Raw genomic sequence first — 21,514 nt, forward strand, 5'->3', positions numbered from 1 at the left:
TCGCTAGCGGGGTCTCGCGCATGCGCATGACAGAGCCGGGTCTGAATCAGGCCCAGAGTGTTGTGATCTCCTTTCTCCATGCATCTTCTTCTGTCACCACTGGCACCTCCACTCTCTCTGTATTCACTACACCCCTGTGTATAAATGAACCCTGATTAGAGATGTGCAGTTTGATTTTTCTGAAATATGAACACCCCCTCACTTTGGGGTTCCGAGTCGAACCGAGTCCATGTTTGGTTCTGAAGTCAGTTTGGAACTCGGATTTAAAATCTGATCTTCAGTTTTGGATTGCATGTAAACAGGTCCAAATTACTTGATTTTAGCTGTTTTATCGACTTTTATCTATGTTTATTTATTTTATCAATTTTCATTGATTTTTTTAGGAGACCAAAACCAAATCTGAATCAAAACACTTGAGGGTGGTTTTGCCAAAACCAAAACACAATGATAAATTAGAACCAAAACACGTGTGTCAACGCACATCTCTAATAATGATGCACATCACACCTGAAGCCAAAAATGGTTAAACTTTTCTTTTTGTCCCCACAGCTAACCTGGCCACCACAGATATAATATTTCTTGTGTGCTGTGTGCCTATAACAGCCGCTTTATATCCTCTTCCTGGGTGGATATTTGGAGAATTTATGTGCAAGTTTGTTAACTATATCCAGCAGGTAAGCATGCAAACAAAGAATTTTTTGTCTGTTGTCCTTTGTTTGTCTTATAAAATATTGTTTTTAAAATTCAGACTAATATCTACATTGCATTTGATGAATAAACTATATACATAGAGAAGCCTAAACAATCTTTTTGAGGTGGCAGCCAAAATAACATTACTTGAACAGTCAACATGTCAAATTGTCACAATAATTAATTGTTCTACGCACCAACTCAATAGAATGTAACCACTAATTTAGATGTTTGCTGAGAGGAAATAATAAATACAAATATTATATATATATATAAAAAATATATAACTACAATAATATAATGGTGAGCATAATAAAATGCATTCCCTGTTTAATAGGTGGCTGCTAAACTTCAAAATCAGGCAGTGGTAGGCTGCACATAAAAGTGATAAAAGTAAAAAAGTCAGAAACAAAGAGCGCCTAATAGTTATATAAAATGCATAAAAATTAGCAAAAGTGCAATCAAGATAGAATATTGCTTATCTTTCAAGCCGTCTTTTCCTTAGTGTCGTGTGGGTCCAATTGGACAATATAAAAATTTGTACTGTATATAAAAGGGAAAACAAGGAAGAAATAATCACAACATTGTGCGTATTTCTTTAAACCATATGTCTGGTAAACAAACTCTTATTAGCATAAAGTAGTGCAATGCACTGTGGGTAGAAGTAGGAACTTAAAGTCCCAATATTTTTCACCCTATGCAGGGATATGTTTAGTTAAAATTCAAGACTTTATTAAATAAATATTAATACAAGTCTAACACACTAGTGTTATGTGTTCTGTCTTGAATGTACCTGTTGTCTTCTAGACTTTCTCAGCACACTACAAAGAGAAAGGTCTATTTGCACTAATAAGACACCATTTATTATTAAATAAAAATAGAATAATGAGGGGGTCTGATGTTCACTAAAAAATAAATATAAATGTATTAGTATATTTTATATGCAATGTATATTTATTCAGACTAAAATATGACTAGCCATCATGTAAACATTAATATTTAGACATGTAACATATACAGAAACTAGTAACACATTGTACCCCCCTCACCAGTGTTGTAACATATTCCCTTCCATCACACCGTAGTAACACATTTGATATTCCCCTCCCTCAACCGTGTAGTAACATATTTTCCTATCTCAGTTGGTCGTTGAATTCTGAACTGTGCTGCAGCCACGATGAGACAGTCAGACAGGACATTGCACAGGGGGAGGAAACATTTTAGCCCTTTTCACCCCCTCAGGAGTTGAATTTAGAAAAATCCCCCCTTCATGGGCACCTACATCATGGAAGGAATATTCTCCATGATTTTCATGTTTCTAGGTCCAGGGGCTTGAGTTGGGCATTGATGAGTCAGTGAGCCAGTCAGTGAGTCAGGACATTTGATTATATATATATATATATATATATATATATATATATATATATATATACATACAATTAGGGGTGTGCACCGGTCACTTTTCGTGTTTTGTGTTTTGGTTTTGGATCTGGATCTTTCTTCGTGTTTTGGATCTGGATTGGTTTTGCCAAAACCACCCTTCGGTGTTTTGGGTTCTGGGTTTTGTATTTTGGATCTGTATTTGTTTTTAAAAAAGCATAAAAACAGCTAAAATCACAGAATGTGTTCATTTTTCTGCTCCTATGCTATTATTAACCTCAAAAACCGTAATTTCCACTCATTTCCAGTCTATTCTGAACACCTCACACCTCACAATAGTGTTTTTATGTCCAAAAGGTTGCACTGAGGTAGATGGATGATTTTGTTAAGCAACACGAGTGGGCGGCACAAACACGTGGCCCATCTAGGAGTGACACTGCAGTGGCAGACAGGATGGCAGTTTGAAAATCTAGGCCCCAAACAGTACATAATGCAAAGAAAAAAAAGAGGTGCAAGATGGAATTGTCCTTGTGCCCTCCCACCCACCCTTATGTTGTATAAACAGGACATGCACACTTTAACAAACCAATCATTTCAGCGCCAGGGTCTGCCACACAACTGTGGCTGAAATGATTGGTTCGTTTGGGCCCCCACAAAACAAGCTTGCAATTAATCTGTCCCTGCACAAACTGGCTCTATGGAGGCAAGATGTCGTCCTCATCCACGGATTCCTCACCCTCTTCAGTGTTGTGTACATCCTCATCCTCACAGAGTATTAACTCGTCCCCGCTGGAATCCACAACCACAGGTCCCTCTATACGTTCTGGAGGCTGGTCTCCCTGGAAGAGTTGATAATTAATTTTTATGAACATCATCTTCTCCACATTTTATGGAAGCAACCTCCTACGCCTTTCGCTGACAAGCTTCCCGGCTGCACTAAACACTCTTTCGGAGTACACACTGGAGGGGGGGCAACTCAGGTAAAATAGAGCCAGTTTGAACAGGGGCCTCCAAATTGCCTCTTTTTCCTGCCAGTACAGATACGGACTGTCTGACATGCCTACTTGGATGCTGTCACCGATGTAATCCTTCACCATTCTGTCAATGGTGACAGTATCATATGCAGTGACAGTAGACATGTCAGAAATTGTTGCCAGGTCCTTCAGTCCGGACCAGATGTCCAAACTTGGTCCTGCCTGCCCTGCATCACCACCAGCGGGTTGCTTAGGATACCTAAGTTTTTTCCTGGCAGCCCCAGTTGCGGGAGAAAATGAAGAAGGAGCTGTTGACGTTTCTCGTTCCGCTTCAGCTGAGTGTTTTCACCAGCAGGTCTTTGCACCTCTGCAGGCTTGTGTTGGCCGGAAAGAGAGACACCACATAGGCTTTAAACCTAGGATCGAGCACGGTGGCCAAAATGTAGTGGTCTGATTTCATCAGATTGACCACCCTGGAATCCTCGCAAAGCGAATGAAGGGCTTCATCCACAAGTCCCACATGCCGAGCAGAATTGCTCCATCTTAGCTCCTCCTTCACTTTCTCCAGCTGCTTCTGTAAAAGCCTGATGAGGGGAATGACCTGACTCAAGCTGGCAGTGTCTGAACTGACTTCACGTGTGGCAAGTTCGAAGGGCTGGAGAACCTTGCACAACACGGAAATCATTCTCCACTGCGCTTGAGTCAGGTGCATACCCCCTCCTTTGCCTATGTCATAGGTGGATGTATAGGCTTGAATGGCCTTTTGCTGCTCCTCCATCCTCTAAAGCATATAGAGGGTTGAGTTCCACCACGTCATAACCTCTTGCTTCAGGTGATGGCGGGGCAGGTTCAAGAGTGTTTGCTGGCACTCCAGTCTTCGGCACGCAATCGCTGAATGGCGAAATTGGCCAGAAATTTTTTGGGCCACCCAAAGCATCTCCTGCACGCCCCTGTCGTTTTTCAGAAAATTATGCACCACCAAGTTTATTGTGTGAGCAAAACATGGGACGTGCTGGAATTTGCCCAGATGTAATGCCCGCACAATATTGGTGGCGTTGTCAGATATCACAAATCCCCAGGAGAGTCTAAGTGGGGTAAGCCACTGGGCGATGATTTCCCTCAGTTTCTCTAAGAGGTTGCCGGCGGTGTGCCTCTTACTGAAACCGGTGATACACAGCGTAGCCTACCTTGGAATGAGCTGGCATAAGGTGATACATCTACCCAGTGGCCTGTCACAGTCACATAGTCCTTAGTCTGCCCTGTTCCACTTGTGCACGTGTCCGTGGTTAAGTGGACATTGGGTACAACAGCATTTTTCTGTACAGTCTCAGTATCGCCTGCCTAGTGAAGTGGAATCTAAATGGGATTTGGAACCGGGGACACACTACCTCCATCAATTGTCTAAATCCCACTGCACTAATGGCGGATACTGGATGCACGTCTAACACCAACATAGCAGAGAAGGCCTCAGTTATACGTTTTGCTTCAGGATGTCTGCTGTCGTACTTCATCCTCCTCGCTAAGGACTGTTGGAGGGTCAATTGTTTAGTAAAAGTAGTGGTGTTCCTACTTCTTCTCTGGGATGATGAACGACTCCCAGCAGCAACAGCAGCAGCGGCAGCAGTAGGCATAGCAATCCAGGATCCTCTGGAGGAATCCCGGATAGGAGAGTCAGTCATGCCAGTGACATGGCCTGCAGGACTACTTCTGATCCTGGCTAAGGAGGAAATTGACGAGGAGGGAGTTGATGGTGTGGTTTGCAGGCACTTGGATACAACAGGACAAAGGGGTTTAGGTGTCCCTGGACTGCTTACGGTCTTAGCCAAAGTTTCTGAACTTGACAGTAACTTTTTATGAACGCGCTGCAGGTGACGTATAAGGGAGGATGTTCCTAGGTGGTTAATGTCCCTACCCCTACTTATTTCACCTTCACATATGGTACATATGGCAAGACAATTGTTGTCCGGATTTGGATAGAAATATTGCCAGATCAAAGAGGTGGAATGTTTGGTCTTTTGCCCAGGCATGACCGTGATGGGCTTTTTCATCCCACGGACAACAACTGTCTCCCCTGGAGCCTGATTTAAACAAACCACATCACCATCAGAATCCTCCTCGCCAACTTCCTCCTCAGCGCCAGTTACACCAGTATCCTCATCCTGTTGTACTTCAACAGTGACATCTTCAATTTGCATATCAGCAAGTGGACTGTGGGTGCTCCTTTCAGTACTTGCAGAGGGCGTGCAAATGGTGGAAAGAGCCACCTCTTCCCGTCCAGTGCTGGGAAGGTCAGGCATCGCAACCGCCACCACACTTGGACTCTCCTTGGGGATTTGTGATATCTTCTTAGAACGCACAGTTCTTCGCTGTGCTTTTGCCAACTTAACTCGTTTGATTTTTTTAGCGGGATGAGGGCTTCCATCGTCATGTGAAGCTGAACCACTAGTCATGAACATAGGGATAGACCTTAGCGGTTTATGGCCACTCCGTGTCGTAAATGGCATATTGGCAAGTTTACATTTCTCCTCAGATGATTTAAATGTTTTTTTAAGGTCATTTTCCTGAACTTTGTCATTTGGGATTGTATGTGCCCTCTACTATGACATTGGGCATCGGCCTTGGCAGACGACGTTCATGGCATGTTATCGTCTATGTCATGACTAGTGGCAGCAGCTTCAGCCCTAGGAGGAAGTGGTTCTTGATCTTTCCCTATTTTATTTTTATCGGAGAAAGTTTGGTCTTCCATTTATGTTATATTGATATATACAGGGCCGGACTGGCCATGGCACTTCTGGCAAATGCCAGAAAGGCCGATGGCCAAATGGGCCGCTTTGGCTGAGCACAGGCTCACCCGGCAGTACAACCTCCCGGGCGGTGCCTTGCTCAGTAAACAGATTGCACGAATGCGCGGCTGCATCATGACGCACTGACGTCATCACGCTGCGTCATGACACTGCCGCGCGTACCTGAAATCTTCTTGCTGAGCAAGGCGAGGTACAGGAGGTTGTACTGCCGTGACCAGGGCCATTTCTAGGGGCGGGCGCGCTCCGCCCTTACGCTGGGTCTGACTTAGCGCTGTCTCCCAGCCTCAACTTCGCGTGCGCATGGCGCAACCAATAGCCGCCTTCCCTCCTGTCCTCCTGGGTGCACAGCAGGGTGATGTGCTGCACATGTGCTTGTTGCAGCTTCACCAGGTAGCTACACCTCAACGGGGGAAGCAGGGGGAAGGGGGGGGATGCAAGCAGCATGTGTAAATAATGTCAGTTGTGCGGGGTGAAGTGCAGCCTGCAGCAGGATGTTGGGGCCTGGGGGGGTGCACGCGCAGCATGTGTTATTTCATTTGGGGAGGGGTGCAGCATGTGCTATTTCATTTGAGGAGGGGTGCAGCATGTGCTATGTCATTTGGGGGGGTGCAGCATGTGCTATGTCATTTGGGGGTGTGTGCAGCATGTGCTATGTCATTTGGGGGGGTGTGCAGCATGTGTTATGTCATTTGGGGGGGTGCAGCATGTGCTATGTCATTTGGGGAGGGGTGCAGCAGGTGCTATGTCATTTGGGGAGGGGTGCAGCATGTGCTATGTCATTTGGGGGGGTGTGCAGCATGTGCTATGTCATTTGGGAGGGTGTGCAGCATGTGCTATGTCAGTTGGGGGGGTGCAGCATGTGCTATGACGGGGGGTGTGCAGTATGTGCTATGTCAGTTGGGGGGTGTGCAGCGTGTGCTATGTCAGTTGGGGGTGTGCAGCGTATGCTATGTCAGTTGGGGGGTGTACAGCATGTGCTATGTCAGTTGGGGGGTGTGCATCATGTGCTATGTCAGTTGGGGGTGTGCAGCGTGTGCTATGTCAGTTGGAGGGTGTACAGTGGCTGACATTCTGTCTTCTTTCGAGACCATGCTCCCTTACTGTGATACCACACTCCCTCATGATGAGGCCACGTCCACTCCGCAATATTACTGCTTCTTGGGGGGGTGTATTTTGACTGCTCACACTGGGAGCCTCAGACCCTAGAAACTGCCCTGGCCATGACCAAGCCCCATGGGATTGGGGTCAGTGGGAAGGAATCTGGGGCAGCGCTATGCAGACAGTCTGCTGCATGGGAGGCCATTCAGAGGAGCCGCACTTCCGGGTTCCGGGCATCAGCTACAGTACAGCAAGACGCTGCTTCACGGGGGACTGCATATGGTGAGTAGGAAAAACCTCTGCACACCAAAACTACATCAGGTGTCTCTGCCATCTCCGCCATTAATTTCTTTCTGTCTCTCTCTCTCATCTCACCTTATTCCTCCTCCTCTTATTCTCTCTTTTATCTTCCCTGATTTCCCCCTACTCCCTTCGCATCTCCCCCTATTCCTAAACTCTGCTGCCTGCCCTTATTCCTCCTGTCTCCATTCTCCCCCTATTCCTCCTTTCTCACCCAGGTCCCCCTCTTTTTCCAATGGGCTCAATTCAATTTTGCGTATTGTTAGGTTGGAGAATGCCCTTCTCCTGTGCCTCGCGCCTTAAACAAGGTGTTTAGTCGTGAGAACGGGCATTCTCTGACTAAACTTCCCCGCGCGATGCTGATTCTGCCGCGCAAAAGATTGTTGGATTTTTGCCTGCATCCCAGGAAGGATGCTAGAAGAAATCCTTAGTCGGGCTTAGTGGCGCAATGGATTAAATAGCTCCGGGAGCTAATTTCCGGTTCTATTGAATTTGCGTTGAATTGAATTGAGCCCAATGTCTCTCCTGTCTCCCCTTATTCCTTCACTCTCTTTCCCAGGTTCCCCTCTTTCTCCTATGTATGCCCCTCCCATCTCCCTCTCTCGTCTCCCTCTCCCCCTCCCCCTCACTCTCCCCCTCTAGTATCTCTGTCTCCCTCTCCCCCTTCCATCTCCCCCTCCACCTCCCATTTCCCTCTCCGCCTCTCCCCCCTTCCTGTCTCTGTCTCCCCTTCTCCTGTCTCTGTCTCCCGTTCTCCCATCTGTCTCCCCCTCTCCCGCCTCACTCTCCCCCTCCCATCTCTCTCTCTCCCCCTCTCCCATCTGTCTCCCTCCCCCTCCTCTTCCCCCCTTCCTCTCTCCCTCTACCCCACTTCCTCTCTCCCTCTCCCCCTCTCCCATCTTTGTCTCCCTCTCTCACTCTTCCCCTCTCCTGTCTGTCTCCCTCTCCATCTCTCCCGTCTCCCCCTCCATCTCTCCCGTCTCCCCCTCTCCTATGTCTCCCCCTATTAATCTTCTCTCTTCCAGCTTCCCCTATTCCTTCTCTCTCTCCCAGCTCACCCTATTTCTCCTATGTCTCTCTAGCTTCCCCAGTTCCTTCTCCCTTTCTCTCGGCTCAACCTCTTCCTTCACTCTCTCGCGGCTCTCCCTATTTCTTCTCTCTCTTCCTACTCCCCATATTTCTCCTATGTCTCTCCTGGCTCCCCATATTCTCTCTCTACCCCAGTTCCTAGTATTCCTCCTCTCTCTCTCATGGCTCTCCCTAATTCTCCTATGTTGGGTCCCCTCTTTCCTTCTCTCTCCCCAGCTGCCCAAATTCCTCCTCTTTTTTCCTGGCTCCCCCCTTTCCTCCTCTCTTTTTCCTGTGTCTCTATTCCTTTTAGTATGTTGCTATTTCAAACCTGCAGATCCATGTAGTATTAATATTAGTTGTATACAATATATTGTTTATTATATTTCTATTTTATAATATTTATGTGCAAATATTCATATATGTGTATGTGAATAAGGGACACTATTGTGTGACATAATGTGAAAAAGGGACACTACTGTGTGACGTAACGTGACTATGGGGCACTACAGTGTGACGTAATGTGAAAAAGGGACACTACTGTGTGATGTAACGTGAAATATTAGGTGGCTACGCCCCTTCCCAGCAAAACTACGCCTGATTTTTTCCTTTCCCTGCTTCCCTTATGGTTGGCGGCACAAACGCTCTTTTGTTAAAATGTGTAATTGTGGCTCTGCTTTGGTGTGCACAGAGGTGTCCTCTGCATTCAGCACCCCTGCCCTAAAAACGTCCTACAGTGAACACTATCTAATCTTCTACAACTGCTAAACTATCGCTTGGGAAAATGCCTTCCCCTTTCTTTGTGTATGACCTACACCAGTGAAGTGCCAGCTTTACCCATAGATATCTGTCCAATCTGTCTGGTGGGAAAGAAAATCTGGTCCATTTTCCAGCATCTGGGAGCAAATTTCTATTGTTATTTGCTCCCACACATTCCCAGATTTTCTGTCCCACTATACGAATTGGACAGATATATCTATAGGTGTCTGCACAACTTAACAGAACCAACACAATACCAAATGTTTGACTCCCATGTAGGATGTGCTCTGTTACATGTATTTTAATAGATAATGATGTGTACTTGTCTGTTGTTCTAATATTAATTACATTTGTAAGAGCATAGACTAAGAAGTGGGAGGGGTCAGGGTTAGGGGAGGAGTCTATGCCAGGAGACAGATGCTGACGCGAGGTGGGCCTGTGTGCTCTTTAAATGCCAGGGCCTATTTTTAGTCCCAGTCCAGCCCTGGATATATACGTGCGGCAAAGGCGCACACAAACACAGAAAAGTGTTTTTTATTTTTGTTGGAGACTAGTGCACTTTGTGGGTTACACCACCCTTTAAGAAATGAGCCAGCCGGCCCTTTACTTATGGGACACAGGCGCACGCTTGGCGCTGCTCCTTTGTTTATGCACGTGCAGCCACAGTGCACACAATTCACAAACACAGAAAATATTTTTTTATTTTGTTTGGAGTGCCCTTTGGGGGTTACAGCACCCTTTAACGGACAAGCCAGCCGGCCCTTTACTTATGGGACACAGGCGCACGCTTGGTGCTGCTCCTTTGTTGATGCACGTGCAGCCACAGTGCACACAATTCACAAACACAAAAAAATATATTTTTTTATTTTTGTTGGAGTGCACTTTGGGGGTTACAGCACCCTTTAACGGTCAAGCCAGCCGGCCCTTTACTTATGACACAGGCGCACGCTTGGCACTACTTTGTTGATGCACGTGCGGCTACTGCTCACACAATTCACAAACACAGAAAAAATATTTATTTTTTTGCACTTGGGGGGAGCACCCCTGATGGACAGAGCACCCCCTGGACAACACTACAGCACCCCTTTAGGACTGGGACACTGCACATGACTTTGGAGTGGACACAGCCCCTATGGACAACTGACTGCACAACACAGTCCAGCCAGCCCCTATGGACTGTGGACTGGAGGAGTGGACACAGCCCCTATTGACAAGAGCAGCACAGTGCAGCACAGCATAGCACAACACTACTCTGCACTACACTACACTACACAGCCCAGCCAGCCCTAACTCCCACCCTCCCTCTTCACTGTCCACAGCCGAGTGAGAAAATGGTGCAGATGCGGTTACCTTATATAGAATCCAAAACCTGCGAGACCCGAAAGGTGGGATGATGACGTTTTGCCTCGATTTCAGATCCGAGTCAGGCGGGAAAAGTCGAGCCTGACTCGGATCGGCCTCGGATCGGGGGGGCTCGGGGGTGTTCGGATTTCAGAAATCCGAACCCGCTCACCCCTAATATATATATATATATATACAATTCCTTGATGTTAAACCACCCAAGCCATGGATATATCAGATTGCGACCGCACCCTCCGAGTGTTATATCTATCTTATATAATAGTCCTGTTCAAGTTCTTTGAAGAGATCATCATTGTACCAGTCATCATTGGTGAGGATTGATGTCTGATCCTTTGAGGTACATTGTAATTCTGCCATTTGTTTAATTTTTTCTGTCAGATATTTGTATATCGGTCAGAGTGAGGCAGTGATGTTCTGCTTTCTGCAGTTGAGCAATTTTCTGTAAACTGCACATGTGTCTAAGCCGCACTGTACATGCGTCAAGGTACAATATCGTAGTCAACAGCGACTATTTACTCGCAGTGTAATTGACAGTCAGGGAGCGTTTGGGGGAGGTAACGGGATGTGGCAGCAAAGAATGCAGGCATGTCACATCCTGCATCTGCGATCCCATAAGCAAGAAAAATGGCTCGGGTGTTTAGGGTAATTCCTCCTTTCTGTACTCTTCAGGATTCATGCAATTTACAAGGAAATTCATTATCCTTCAGCAATCCCCTCGAGGGCCCCCCAGCACAAGCAGTGTCTGGTTACAGCTTCCCGGCTAAACAAACTGTGTGCAGTTCTGCTGGGGAAACTTTCTATGAAGAGGAATGCTGCTGCTGCTGTATCCACTGCCCCCATTTACCCACTCACTACCTGGGGAAATGGGCATGTATTTCAGTCACTGTGCCAGCTGTTGCAAGCAGCAACAAATTCCATTATAGAGGTACCAGAAACAATTTATATTGTCCTGTATCAGAATAGGAGGCTGTGTGCAGGATATGTCAGAGATCTGTTATGTGTGTCGGTCTGGAAAGACTACACAGTGCAAGGTGGGTTAATAGAACTGCACTCTAAGGGGGTGCAGAGGGGGTTAAATGTATTGTAGCAGAACTGTCAGATCTGCTTGACAGCTTCATATATGGGCAGGGGGGAGATCAGAGAATTCTGCAAGGAAGGGATACTCGCCTACACATGCACAAAGTTCCAAAAGCTGCCTGAATTCCCAGTTTGTTGTACTTCTATGGGTGACATTACTGTAGTCCTATGCCAGGGTGTAGATGAGGACTTCTTGTACTGTAATAATGTGCACTGTGTGTGCTGCTTGGTAGGTGTAGAGCCTCTAGTGCCAGCTGCAGGACAATGAGCCATGAGGTTCTGCACATATGACTTTTCTTGGTCCTATGGGACTGCTGCTAGGACGGATCTGGTCCCCATTCTCATAGGCTTCTCCTGCACCAAGAATGTCCCTGTTCTCAGTTAAAGATACATATGTATGTACTGTGTCATGGCATGTGTATTATGGAGCATGTGTATGTACTATGACATTAAACAAATAGAGATGTCACACATTTTAAATTTAAATTTTGGCATTGTGAAGCAGGGGGCGAGGTCAAGATCACCGCCCCCAACCTCCCTGCTGTGGGGGTTTCTATCATTACTCTGGGGAGGCCGGGCAAGAGGTTTGCCTGCCTTTCCAGGGGGCTGGAGCGCCACCCGATATTCGGGAGGCTCACAGCCACATCGGAACTGTAGGCAAGCCTGAAATATATATATATCTGCGAGGGGGCACCAGCCAAAATTTTGCCTAGGGCACCAAATTAGCTGGGGCCGGCTCTGCCTCTCACCACCAAATTCATTTTCACAGTTTATGTTACACTGAGCAACAGTGAAAACTTTTCAGATGTGAAAAGTTACTTCTAATTGATTTCAGCATGCAAAGAAGGAAAAATCTCAGTTAGCGATCGGAATTTTTCCATCTAGTAAATATATAGATTAATAAACCTCAATACAGGAATGCTCAGTCATTGTAGGCCATGTTTTGATGACAAATGTCATCCTCTGGTTGATTGAAGCAGAATTTGTCTGCCCCCACATCAAACTTGGATTTATGAAGAACTTTGTAAAGGAGATGAACAGAGATGGAGAAGCTTTCAACTACCTGAAAGGAAAATCACCACTTCTGAGTGATGCTAAAGCTAAGGGGCATATTCCATAGGCTGCAAGAATAACAAAAAATCCGCACCTGCACGGTTTTTCCTGCAGGTGCGGGTTTTTTGTTATTCTATTAGGTGGGTGTTTTTTTATACTCGCACCTCCTGAGCAAGCATGATTTTCCTAAAATAGATGAATTTAGGACAAATCACCGGGTCTTGCTCTGACACCCCTGCGGCACCACCCCCGAGGACTAATTAAGCAATTGGAAGTATCCAATTAGCTTAATTAGTCCTTAATTACTTACCTCCTGCTGCGCTGTCTTCTTCATCCTGCGTCGGGAGCCGGCTCTTCTGCAGCAGCGGTGAGTATATCAGTGTGTGTCTTGTATGTAAGTGTGTATGTATGTGTGTGTGTCCCTCTGTCAGTGTGCCCCCGCAGTGTTAATGTGGCCCCCTGTAATGGGCGCTGGGAGAACTACATCTCCCAGCAGCCCTTGCCCCTCTCACCAGCCCCTGGGACTCCCAGCAGCCCCCTCTCCAGTAAGAAGAGAGAGGGGAGGCCACTGGGAGCTGTAGAGACATCTGGAGAGCCCAGCCAGCCAGGTAAGTTTTTTTTTTTTTTAAATACGCTGCGCAAGGTTTTCACAGCTGAAAACCCTGGGGCCGGTATTTTTGGATTTGAATATCGCGGGTATCGGAAGTGTACATACCCATGGTATTTCTAAATTGGGCGCGAGGGGCACAAGGTTTTAACCTCACTAAACCTTGCGCCCAATTGAATATACCCCTAAGGAAGGGATCGTTATTGGTCTGCAAATTCGTCAACTTCTTAAGGATAAAATTGTCAACTGAGTCCTCCAGGTTAATGTGAAAGTGACTTGGGAAGCCTCTAAAGGTGATGTGCATGGCGTCTAAGGTAACAGAAGAGCTGGAAACTATGTTGAGATTATGAACAACCTTCTAGAAAAGTATCATAATTTAGGCTGTAACATGTCAAATCCACTTTCTCGACTGTCATCTGGACTTCTTCCCTGACAACTGTGGTGCGGTCATTGATTTGTGCTGTGAGTGATTACATGGAGGCATTTCAGAAATGGAAGGACGATATCAGGGTAGGTGGAATGCTTCTGTGCTTGGTGATGTAACCCCTGCTTATAATTATAATATAGGTGAAGTTTGTTTAATACCTGTTACCTGTTATGTGATGTTGCTGCTCAGACATTAACCCATTCTGGTTTCTGTTTTTGCACAAGGGGGAGAGTGTAACCCCTGGTTATAGTTATAATGTAATTGAAGTTTGCTTTATACTAGCATGTGATATATACAATGTGATTATAAACTACTTATACACTGTGTAATGTGTTTAATATTTCATGTATTATCCAGTAAACTAAGATAAGGCATACTGTGGGGTAAGAAAGGGTCTTCTGCAATGCCCACGTGCTGCGGGACATGTATTGCTGACAAGAGGTCAAAAGGAAGGAGTGCAACACATCCAGGGCTAATGTAGGACTCTATGTAAATAAGCCCAGCACTCTGGTCTAGAGAAAAGAGGGAGATTTGGGTGGTCAGGAGTGACAGGTCTGCAGTGGGCTGCCATTACCTCAGATCCAGGCTGTGAGGGATTTCTTGCTACTGGAAGCTAGGGTAAGTGTGGCCAGGCAAACCCTTCATTTGCCATTGGCACCTCATTCGCTGATCCACCCCTCATGATGTCAGTGCTTTCAGGGAGAAGTTGGACTGGTGTGTCAAGAGAGGGGGGTGATCAGACAGCCACAGTGGTTTTAGAGAGAGAATGTCTGCTGAAGACTAAAATTGTCTAATAAACTACAAGGCAGACAGTGATCATTTACAGGGGTTGGCAGGCTGCAAAGAATAGATCAGTACCTCAAACTTATACTATAGACATTGTATTGTACATGTTACAGGGTGTTCTGCTGTCCTGAGTCCTACTGTACGTACTCATTCCTGACAATATGACGGTTAGCTATAGACCATATTGCAGGGGTGAGCTGCTCATTTTCCTGTACTGGTGGGACAAGCTACTTGCCAACAACATTGAGAAGCGGCAGTCATATATGAATGCCCGCTGTGACATATTGTATAAATATGTCTGGTCCCAGACAGTGCACTCCCTACAAAGGAGGTGGAATGATTTAGTCTGGAGGGACCCCCCGGTGGCTGCAGAGTCTGAGGGCCCACCTTAGGTGTAGTAAGTACAGTAATGTACATTATTATTGTACAGTACATAATATACCAATCAGTATCCGCCATAGCGGCATACTGTTTGGCTTAATGTACTGTAAATGACAGTGAGGTGTGGTGAGGTCAATGGATGGGGAGGTCCTGGCTAGTATCAGAGTTTGTACTGTACAGTATACTGTACATGATTTGGTTGTTAGTTTTCACTATAAAAATAGATAATTATAATAATTGGAAATAAATACACATGTGCACCAACTAGGAGATCTGAAAACATGTACTGTTAGGGGTGCACTGCTATAGACCATCAGTAGGGTTAATTATTAATACTGTAATACAACATCCAGTGCATAAGAAGACCAATATGTACATATACTGTATGTCCAGGGTAGTGCTAGGTTCCTTTGCTGCTCCCCCAGACTCCTGGATTTGCTTCAGTGCTCTTGAATGGTGCCCACATCTGAAATAAAAACATTAGTCTCAGGAAGGATCACCCTACGGCCGCATCTAATGGCTTACTGTGATCACTGGTCCTGTATACACTGATATTATGACACACAGTACACTTTGTATGATGCATATTAAAGCTGGTTAAGTGCTCATTATCCCCCGTTTATGGATTAGCCACACTCTAAAATCAAGCATTTTGAAACCCCCCTCTGAAAATCCAGCGTTTGCCACTATCTGTAATCTGTATATAGAAATAAATGTCCTGACTGACTGTCTCATCAACACCGTGACTTAGAAACATTAAATTCTGGAAGTACAGTATATTCCTTCCATGATTTAAGCAGTCACTAAGCCGGGATATTTCGAAATTTGACTCCTAAGGGCTGAAATGTTTCCTCCCCCTGTGCAACATCTCAAATTTCTATGTATATTTCAAGTATAAAAAAAACTTTCTGCAAAATGGATCTTCTTTGGCAGGATCTCATAATTTCCTGGTTGGGCAGGATAGTGGCAGTTAAGATGAACCTTATGCCCAGATTACTCTAACTCTTCCAGACCTTCCCTGTTCCTGTTCCAAAATCTACTCTATTACAGCTAGACACGTGGTTTGTCCAATTTGTATGGAAATCCAAGCCTCCACGTCTAAGTTTTCTCACTCTCTGCCGTCCTACTACAATGGCAGAAATGGGTTTCCTGATGTCAACCTCTATTATTATGCTACCCATTTAAGCCAGGCATGGTTTGCATCTTCCTAGATACCTAAGTGGGTGGAAATGGAAGCTAACTCATGCGGTATCCCCTTTGTGTCTTCTATTTTAGGAATAGCTGCATCTGATAGGCCCAAGTCTCTATGTTCACACCCAGTTTTTGCCTTCACATGCTCTGTCTGGGATCACTGTAAAAATCACTATGACATTACCTCCTATCCATCCCCCTGTACTCGTTTGTGGTTTAACCCAGCATTCTCTCCAGGCTTCAATTTCAACTGCTTTTTTCATGGATTAAGGGAGGGGTTAGGATGGCATCTGATCTCCTCAATTCAAGTGGATGTGCCTCTCTGGATTCCTTACAGAGCAAATTTGGCTTACCCTCTGTTAACTCTTTTGCTTACATTCAAGTCTGACACTTTATTAGCTCTCTCCTCATTAGCTAATTGATAGATCCCCAACTTCATTTGAGTCTTTGTGCCTCTATAATCCTCTAATGAAAGGTATCATATCAGTTCTTTATAACCTTTATAACCTTTAGCTCTATCTTAAGTTAGCGGACATTCTGGGTCATGAACTCCAGTGGGAAAAAGATCAAGGAAGACCCACCCGATGAGGACACATGGTCTGTAGTACGGGAAAGGGTATCTAAATCCTCTATTTCCTCCCACCCATCTGTATAACTCAGTCTCTGATCAGTGATGGGTACTTAGGAAAAGAAAAAGTGAAGCGCTAACTCTGAATAAGTTAACAAGTCAATTACAACATTTATTAAGAATCTCAATAATCAAAGATGTATAAAAACATTCATAAGACAAATAATCTGGGTCTGTGAAGCTGATACACAGCACACCATTTGCTTTTTGTATTTTGAGATGGGTACTTACCTACTTATATGGTGGTCATGCCCTAAAATAAGCCAATTCTGGGATGAAGTTACCCATCTCCTATCAGACATTCTTGGGGTACCACTGACTAAGTTTCCCTGGTTCTCCTTGGCTGCCCACTTGAGGGCCTCAAAAACATGCTGATAAGCTCTCTTTACACATTTTAAATGCAGCTCGTCTAATTGCAAGACAGTGGAAATGAATTGACCCTCCTTCTTGTCAACAAGTTATCAACAAAATTTGGCATGTTTGGACCATGGAGAAAATATTGGCTTATCTACACATACCACCCATAAGTTTCTTTTAGTTTGGAATGACTAGTTGTTGTATATAATAACACTGCATCATTGTTTTGACCCTGCCCCCTGGCTTTTCAGACCTTGGGCCTGATTCAGACCCACTCGTGAGCGGCTGTCCGCTCGCAAGTGGGTCGATGTTATGGACTGAGCATGCGCACGACGGAGGGAGCTCCGTCGTGCGCATGCGCCAGACGCGACGAGCGAAGGAAAGTCCTTCGCTCGTTGTGTCCGATCAAAGGGGGCGTGCTGTCAATGTTGATTGACAGCACGCCCCCTTTGGTGGGCGTGCCGGGGGCGTGCCTCCCTGATGGGGGCGTTCCCGCGGGAATGCCTCCCATCAGAAGCCGGCCCACTGACATCACTAGTGATGTCAGTGGGAGTGATTTTGGCTCTGATAGAGCCAAAATCACTCCGGAGCTTGCGGTTGAAAACCTCAACCGCAGGCTCCGGCTCGCAAATTCGATGGTCGCGATGGTCGAGACCATCGCGACCATCACAATGCACGCTCATATAGCCTGTGGGTGGTGACCCACAGCTATACGAGCGTCCAGGAGGACGCTCCATGAAAATGGAGCCCGGCCCTCATTCAGAGCGTGCGCTCTGCTCAGAGCGTACGGCTCTGAATGAGGGCCCTTGTACTTTAATGTTCCTACTTTCTCATTCCCTCATGGTAATTTTTCTTTTCTTTTTCTGTTTTATAAAATATGGGATCCCATGTTTCGGTTCCCCCTGAGTGTAATATAGACCCAGATTAGGCCTCTTTCATGCTCACAACCCCCCCCCCCCCCCCGATACTCTTTTCTTCCTATTCTTCTTCCTTTTTCTTCATTTTTTTCCATGCTCCTATGTTTCCCATCTGCTGGAGGGCTGCGGGGGGACAGTTGTTGCTCCTTAGCCACCTGGAGGTGGTCACGTCGCTGCACTGTGAAGAAAAAACACTGTAACTCAAGTTTAACTCCAAACACTTCTGAAACAAAAAAATCCTACAGTACAACACAGCGACTGGGTAAAAAAAAAAATAGCCCCCCACCACCCATTAATAAACGCACACATTTCCCCACAGTAGCCACCCCCATGAATAAATCCCACAATTTACACCGCCAGAGAAAAAAAAATCAAACAAAGCCCCCCCTCCTTAACCCCTGACTGCTGGATTCCAGAATGTACTGTAAGTATGCTGGGGAGGGTTAGGGCTAGGCTGTAGTACTGTACTGTACAAAGTGAAGAAAAGTACAGCTGCAAAACATAATGGGCCTGATTCAGACCCACTCGCGAGCGGCTGTCCGCTCACAAGTGGGTCGATGTTATGGACTGAGCATGCGCACGACGGAGGGAGCTCCGTCGTGCGCATGCGCCAGACGCGACGAGCGAAGGAAAGTCCTTCGCTCGTTGTGTCCGATCAAAGGGGGCGTGCTGTCAATGTTGATTGACAGCACGCCCCCTTTGGTGGGCGTGCTGGGGGCGTGCCTCCCTGACGGGGGCGTTCCCACGGGAACGCCTCCCGTCAAAAGCCGGCCCACTGACATCTCTAGTGATGTCAGTGGGAGTGATTTTGGCTCTGATAGAGCCAAAATCACTCCGGAGCTTGCGGATGAAAACCTCAACCGCAGGCTCCGGCTCGCAAATTCGATGGTCGCGATGGTCTCGACCATCGCGACCATCACAATGCATGCTCGTATAGCCTGTGGGTGGTGACCCACAGCTATACGAGCGTCCAGGAGGACGCTCCATGAAAATGGAGCCCGGCCCTCATTCAGAGCGTGCGCTCTGCTCAGAGCGTACGGCTCTGAATGAGGGCCAATGTTCTGTAAGCACTTACTGCCACTGGGGCCGTCCTGCGGATTCTTGGAGATGGTTCCCTCATGAAATGGATGCCAGGTAGGCTGCTGGCGCTGCCAATGTTCTGTAAAAACAAATCCAATTATTGTATTGTACAGTATATCCATAATTGTACTTGTAAAAACCATAGAGCGGTTAAATACTGTTTTTGCTACAGTAGTTTTTAAGTAAACAAAATCCCCACTCAATAGTCCCCCCATGAAAAGGAAACACTATATGGTTAAAAAAAAGCACAATAGTCACGCCATAAAAAAAATACAAATTGGCACCAACAGGGTAAAAAAAAAAAAAAAGAGTACTGTAGCCATCACAGTAAAACAATACAAAAATATATACAGTATACTGTACTAATTTTTATGATTGAATAAAAGCTATTTATATCAAATTCAGTGTACTTTTATAACAAATATCCAGATTTGTTAATAAAATTATAACGCATATAGTAAAGGTTAAATAACTATAATTTTCATAATAAAAAAATTAAAATTTTGGGGTTATTTTTGTAAAAAAAGTTTGATACAGTACTGGACATCTAATGGGAATGGTAACCTGTGGCAAGCGTAGCAGTAGCAGAGGTACACATTTTAATGTTTTGAACAAGTTTTAATGATGCTCTGAAGCAGTTCAGTTACAGTATGGTAATCCAGGAGGCCCCATGTTCTGAACTTGAACCAATGTACAGTATACTGAGCAGGCTCTTTTGACACAGTCTCATCAGATGCTACTATGGCCTGACTTGGTCGAATCTGATACGACCATGCACGCCGGGAAAATACAGTGCAACACATTCAAGCACATTAAATAAATATATAAATAATTAAATAAATAGTGGTATACTGTACCTCTATGCAGCTTGAACCGGAATTTCTGCAGCCTCTCCTGACACCCCGTCTCATGAGGTCACTCCTTTTCCTTTGCTCCTAGCCCTGCCCAACTGGGAGAGGATGTTGCGGCGGGCCCAAGCATAGGCCCTCTGCTTCTCGTCATTGTCAGTGAGGGTCCCGTCTCTGTGCCTCACCAGAATGAGAAGATCAGTCCTACTATATCTCCTCATCCTGGCAGCCATGTTGAGACTAAACTAACACATGAGATGCAGTCAGTACATCACCCACGTCGGGACGCCATTGCGGAACAGAGGTCTGTGTAGAGAAGATCAGTCCTACTGTATCTCCTCATCCTGGCAGCCATGTTGAGACTAAACTAACACATGAGACGCAGTCAGGACATCACCCACGTCGGGGCGCCACTGCGGAGCAGAGGCCTGTGTAGTTTGACTGTGTCTTCACACCACCTGCAGTTTTCTGTTCTGAGTTGCAATATTATTTATATAATACAATATACTTTATTGAACGTATATTAATATTGATTGCAAAATGAGTAGTGATGGTTCAGTGACCACGGTGAGTGACAAAATTTGTGGGTCTCAGTGACCCACCAGTTAAAAAAAATGGGGTCCTGCTTGACCATTTCTGGGTCCCATCATAATTTATGCTTTAGAGCACCCCATATGCTTCAGACCTCCCCACATCCCCCTAAAATGCCCATCTGATACCCCCAACAGCATCAGATATCCCTACAAGCCCCTAAAATGCATGTTTTAATGCCTCCATGATCTTTCAGGTAATATGACTTGTCTGTTCACAAAACCCATAGTGAATAAGTAGGTTACCATATCATCACTTTAAACTGGGACACTCATGGATTACACAGGTTCTGCAGCTCATTAAAACCAGGTGAAATCCAGGCATGAAGTCAGCCAGTCACAGAACCTTTGTAATTAATTCATGAGTCCCGTTTTAAAGCGATAGTTCGGTTAGCCTTTGAATAACGCTTTAGGTAATAGGCATATTTATCAAAGGATAAATGCCCAGTCTTTACACATTATGCCGCACATTAATGCCCTTTACACATTATGCCACACAGCAATGCCCAGCCTTCACACATTATGCCACACATTAATGCCTGGTCTTTACACATTATGCCACACAGCAATGCCCAGCCTTTACACAGTATGCCACACAGCAATGCCCAGCCTTTACACATTATACCACACAGCAATGCCCAGCCTTTACACATTATGCCATGCAGTAATACCCCTTACAAATGATGCCGCACATTAATGCCCTTTACACATGATGCCGCACATTAATGCCCTTTAGTCCCCCTATGCATTGCCCCCAGTAGTAGTCCTCCTATGCAGTGCCCCCAGTAGTAGTCCCCCTATGCAGTGCCCCCAGTAGTAGTCCCCCTATGCAGTGCGCCCAGTATTAGCCCCCCTCTGCAGTGCCCCCAGTAGTAGTTCCCCTCTGCAGTGCCCCCAGGAGTCCCCCATATGCCTCTCAGACCTCCTATGCAGTGGAGGTAGCTGCCCCTCAAATAGGAGTGACCTGGGTCAACTACTGGGGACCCACCTATTTGCCCTTTAGTGACCTGGGCCTAATGCCCTGGTCACACACCTATTTGGGGGGGCAGATACCTTCAATTGGGCCTAATGCCCAGGCCTTGTGCCCACCTATATACCTACAGGCCTATTGCCTGAATTTATGCCACGGGCCTAGTG

At 45.8% G+C, this 21,514-nt stretch overlaps 1 protein-coding gene across 1 annotated transcript in view; it reads left to right on the forward strand.

Moving 5' to 3' along the window:
* KISS1R (KISS1 receptor) overlaps positions 1–21,514 on the forward strand; it is a 308,350-nt gene that overhangs the window by 192,314 nt on the left and 94,522 nt on the right. The window contains exon 2 of the mRNA XM_088460304.1: positions 550–674. Within this exon, the coding sequence (XP_088316430.1) occupies positions 550–674 (125 nt within the window). The remainder of the gene's footprint in view (positions 1–549; positions 675–21,514) is intronic.

This window comes from Taudactylus pleione, unplaced genomic scaffold, assembly GCF_031769625.1.
Source record: "Taudactylus pleione unplaced genomic scaffold, aTauple2 ptg000044l, whole genome shotgun sequence".
Taxonomy (NCBI): Eukaryota; Metazoa; Chordata; class Amphibia; order Anura; family Myobatrachidae; genus Taudactylus; species Taudactylus pleione.